The sequence below is a fragment of the Herpailurus yagouaroundi genome, unplaced genomic scaffold (assembly GCF_014898765.1).
Source record: "Herpailurus yagouaroundi ecotype Mexico unplaced genomic scaffold, PumYag 28, whole genome shotgun sequence".
Classification (NCBI taxonomy): domain Eukaryota; kingdom Metazoa; phylum Chordata; class Mammalia; order Carnivora; family Felidae; genus Herpailurus; species Herpailurus yagouaroundi.
Genome location: NW_024412376.1, coordinates 45,298,326 through 45,302,555, shown reverse-complemented (window position 1 = coordinate 45,302,555; position 4,230 = coordinate 45,298,326). Strand labels below are relative to the sequence as shown.

The 4,230-nt window shown below is 32.7% G+C and overlaps 1 protein-coding gene across 1 annotated transcript in view; it reads left to right on the top strand.

Annotated features, from left to right (window-relative positions):
- SMARCA5 (SNF2 related chromatin remodeling ATPase 5) overlaps positions 1 to 3,565 on the top strand; it is a 38,467-nt gene extending 34,902 nt beyond the window's left edge. Inside the window, exons 23-24 of the mRNA XM_040473097.1 lie at positions 1,538 to 1,645; positions 2,312 to 3,565. Of these exons, the coding sequence (XP_040329031.1) occupies positions 1,538 to 1,645; positions 2,312 to 2,377 (174 nt within the window). The 3' untranslated portion in view covers positions 2,378 to 3,565. The remainder of the gene's footprint in view (positions 1 to 1,537; positions 1,646 to 2,311) is intronic.
- Positions 3,566 to 4,230: the final 665 nt, after the last annotated feature.

Genomic DNA, 4,230 nt, shown 5'->3' with positions numbered 1-4,230 from the left:
CTATCTTATAACATCACTACGTCTGATAAGCACTAGTTTTTGATATTAATTTTAATCAGGTTCTAAATGGGAAGCATCACCATCAGTTCCACCTTTTGAATGTGATGATCATAATTTAAAACTTGAATTGTTCAGAAAATTTTGGTTTTCTAAATGAACATTTTTTTTAATTTTATTTTTTAAAATTTGCATCCAAATTAGCATATAGTGCAACAATGATTTCAAGAGTAGATTCCCTAGTGCCCCTTTACCCATTTAGCCCCCCTCCCACAACCCCTGTAGTAACCCTGTTTGTTCTCCATATTTATGAGTCTCTTCTGTTTTGTCCCCCTTCCCTGTTTTTACATTTTTCTTTCCCTTATGTTCATTTGTTTTGTCTCTTAAAGTCCTCATATGAGTGAAGTCCTATGATTTTTGTCTTTCTCTAATTTCACTTAGCATAATACCCTCCAGTTCCATCCACGTGGTTGCAAATGGCAAGATTTCATCCCTTTTGATTGCTGAGTAATACTCCATTGTGTGTATGTATATATACATATACATATATATATACCACATCTTTATCCATTCATCCATTGATGGACATTTGGGCTCTTTCCATACTTTGGCTGTTGTTGATAGTGCTGCTGTAAACATGGGGGTGCATGTGTCCCTTCAAAACAGCACACTTGTATCCCATGGATAAATGCCTAATAGTGCAACTGCTGGGTCGTAGGGTAGTTCTATTTTTAGTTTTTTGAGGAACCTCCATACTGTTTTCGGCTGCACCAGCTTGCATTCCCATAAATGAACACATTTCTATAAAGAAAGAACTTGTACTTAGGCCTCTGCCCATTTGGATGTTGAGTCTGGATTATTTTAAAAAGCTGTTTTTGATAAGCAAGTTCCTAAAGTTGTAATTCAGGAAAGTTGGGCTTCAGTGAATTAATTCCTCTTTTTATTGTGCATTTTACTGCTTCTGAGCTTTTAACTTCCATCTTGTTTTATTTAGGATGAAAATGCTAAAAATGTTCTGTAGTTTTAGGTTTGGGATATACAAGGATAAGCAAAGTTTAAACATCTTTCATAGTAAGATTTCTCTCAGCGTATTTATGTTGTCACTCTTTAAGATGGAGGACGGTGCACAGTCTTTTTGTGTTTGACCTCTGGAGGTTATTTTTCACTAAGGGCGTCTCTTGTGTATCTTTGTTTGGGAAATGTTGCACTATAAATGCATTATAAATATAATTAAAGAGTGATTCAGTTGCTGTTAGGTCTGTTTTATACATTTTATCTATGGGGGGTGTGTAAATGATTTTATATTACATTAAAACATTACAATTTTCTTTTTATTTTAGGGAGTACATGAGTGGGGGGAGAGGGAGAAAGAATCTCAAGCATGTTCCATGCTAAGCATAGAGCCTGACCCTGAGCTGAAATCAAGAGTTAGACACTCGAGCCACTCAGGCACCCCAAAACATTATAGCTTTATAACTTGGGTATTATGAAAACAATGGAAAATACATGTTTACCATATAAATTTATTTTTACAATTCAGGAACTCCAGAGGAGGTGTAACACCTTAATTACCTTGATTGAAAGAGAAAACATGGAACTAGAAGAAAAAGAGAAGGCAGAGAAAAAGAAGAGAGGACCAAAACCTTCTGTAAGTATTCATGAATATGTAAATAACATTCTTAGAGACTTTTCTTTGTAAGAATTTGAACATTACTTAGCTATCATTGAGGTGTTAGTCCTTTTTTTTTTTTTTTTTTTTAAATTGCTTTATGCATTCTGTGGGGAATCGGATGGTAGTTCATAATTTGGGCATTCATGAAAACCTAGGAAGGCCTGTCCTGTGAATGCCAGGAGCTTACAGTTGACATTGAGGAGTACAAGTTACAATTTTAGAATATGTAAACTTCCAAGATTTGGCTTATTGTCCCAGTGATATCTTAGCAATGTGAATACAGATATTTTAAGAGAAAAAAATGTCATTTTTATTTAGGTTTAATAATTTAAAAAGTCATGAATAAATGAATACATAAATGGTATTTATGTAACTTCATAAAGTAGTACTGCATTCTTTTGGTAGGGCATGTTATACTGGTTTGATGTGTTGACTCACTATTGCTTATTGTAAATCGTTTCATTAGCAATAAAATTTGTGTTAGTAAAGTGAGTAGATAAGACTATTTGGAGTATTAAGATTATAATAGGTAAGAAAGGCTAAATACATATTATTATGTAGCAATTATTAATAAAGTAAAAATAGTCTAGGTTTTACCTTTATTGTCTTGTGCTGAAAAGCAATCCTTCTGTTCATTTGTAGACACAGAAACGTAAAATGGATGGAGCACCTGATGGTCGAGGAAGAAAAAAGAAGCTGAAACTATGAATACATATTTGTTTCATAATCACTAACTTTAAACCAGTAGTTCGTTAATTTACGGGTCTTCATAAGATGTACTGTACAATGCTCAATTGTTATGTCATTCAAAGACATCAGGTTCATCTGTTTACTGAGCTAGAAACATAGTATGTAGTTTCACTTTTTTAAATGCAACAGCTGTGCTGAAATTTTTTTTATCATTAACACTTGAATAAAACAGGCTTCATTTATTAATAAATGTTTCATTTGATTTATTTTTCTATTGTTTCATTTGTGAAGATTGTGACTTTTTGTTTATCAGCTATGATTTTACACTCAAAGCTTAAAAAAAGAAGCTTAAAAAAACAAGCAAACAACTAAAATTGCAGATAACAAACATTTGTCCCTTTGGTCTTAGTTGTGTAATTGTTTTAATTCACTTTGCCTTTGCAGAAATTTGGGTATCTTTGTAGTGCTATATGGAGTCTCATCTGGGAAGATTATGTAAATTGCATTCTCCTTGATTATTATATGGGTAGAATGGAAAAAAAGGCAAGACAAATTATCCTTAAATTCTATGCATATTTCTGTTATGCTTTGTGTCTGTAGTTGGTTCTGAGGTGTGAATATGCCCTATTCTGTTGGAAGACTGGCCTTTTAGTTGTATAGCCAAAGACATTTAGTATTTTCTGGTTCTGTAATGTGTTATTGTACCATTTTGTAAAAGGAATATTATTTTTACTGTTTGGTAAATGTTTTGACATACTACCTTCTTGAAGCAGCCACAACTTAGAAAGAATGTCAAAACTAAGGTGATAGTTTTTTAAAAAAAGACCCAGCCAAAATAAGGTATGAATTTGTCATACTGTTAAATTGAAATCGGTAACAAAGTGTGTCCCCTTCCAGTTTACCTTTTTTGAGTTTTTAGAGTGAAAATTTTATATTTTAAAATAATTTCTAAGTGTGAATGGCAAGATTGAGTATAATACCAGTGTTTATTTTCTCTGAACAGACTTGATAAACTGGAGACCCTGAAGCAGGATTTACCCAAATTGTAGTGTCAGGATTTTAGCTGTACCAGAGGCCTTTATGTGCTACACATAATTTGTATAAAGTTTTATATGTGCAAATTGGGTACATAAACAGTTCTCCATTTTTCTAAGGGAATGCAATAAATGTAGCATCGTGAATAAATATAACTTTTATAATCCTTAAGTGGTCTTTTCTTTCCATTTCCTCAATTTTCTCATTTGATTTTTACCTTTTTTCCTTAGGACATTATCTCTTTCCTTTAGATTTCTTCTAAAATTCCTATCACTTGTCATCTGCCCATACATTGAGATTTTTATTTTCAGTGTTGATTTTTTAAAGTATTACTAACACTGCTCACTTTTCCAAAATGTGGAATTGTTGCTATCGGTGTCCAGCAAAATTCAGTGTCTAAGACAGGCTGTAATTTGAGTTTGTGTTCCCCTCCAGATTGACCTCATTTTAACTTTGGGTTCTGAAAACAGTTTTGGGTCACCATTAAGTGTGGGAGCCTCATTTTTGAAGAAATACTTAGAAAAATATAAGGCTAAAGGTAACTGTTGAAAGTCACCAAAGACAAGTTTTCAAGAGGAAGAGAAACAGCCTAATAGCATCTGGTGCTAATGGGTTAGGGATGGGAAGAAGTAAACTGTGTGTGATAGAAGATAAATAGCAATATATATTGACTAGGTTTTGGTATCTACCAACCAATTAATTGACTTACCAATTTAGTGGCTTCAAATCTTTGTCAAGTAGAATTACACTTTTTAAGTACTACAAAACATTATGAAGATGATATATATATGATTATAAAATTATAAACATACAGAATTTTAAAGATCTGCATGTCC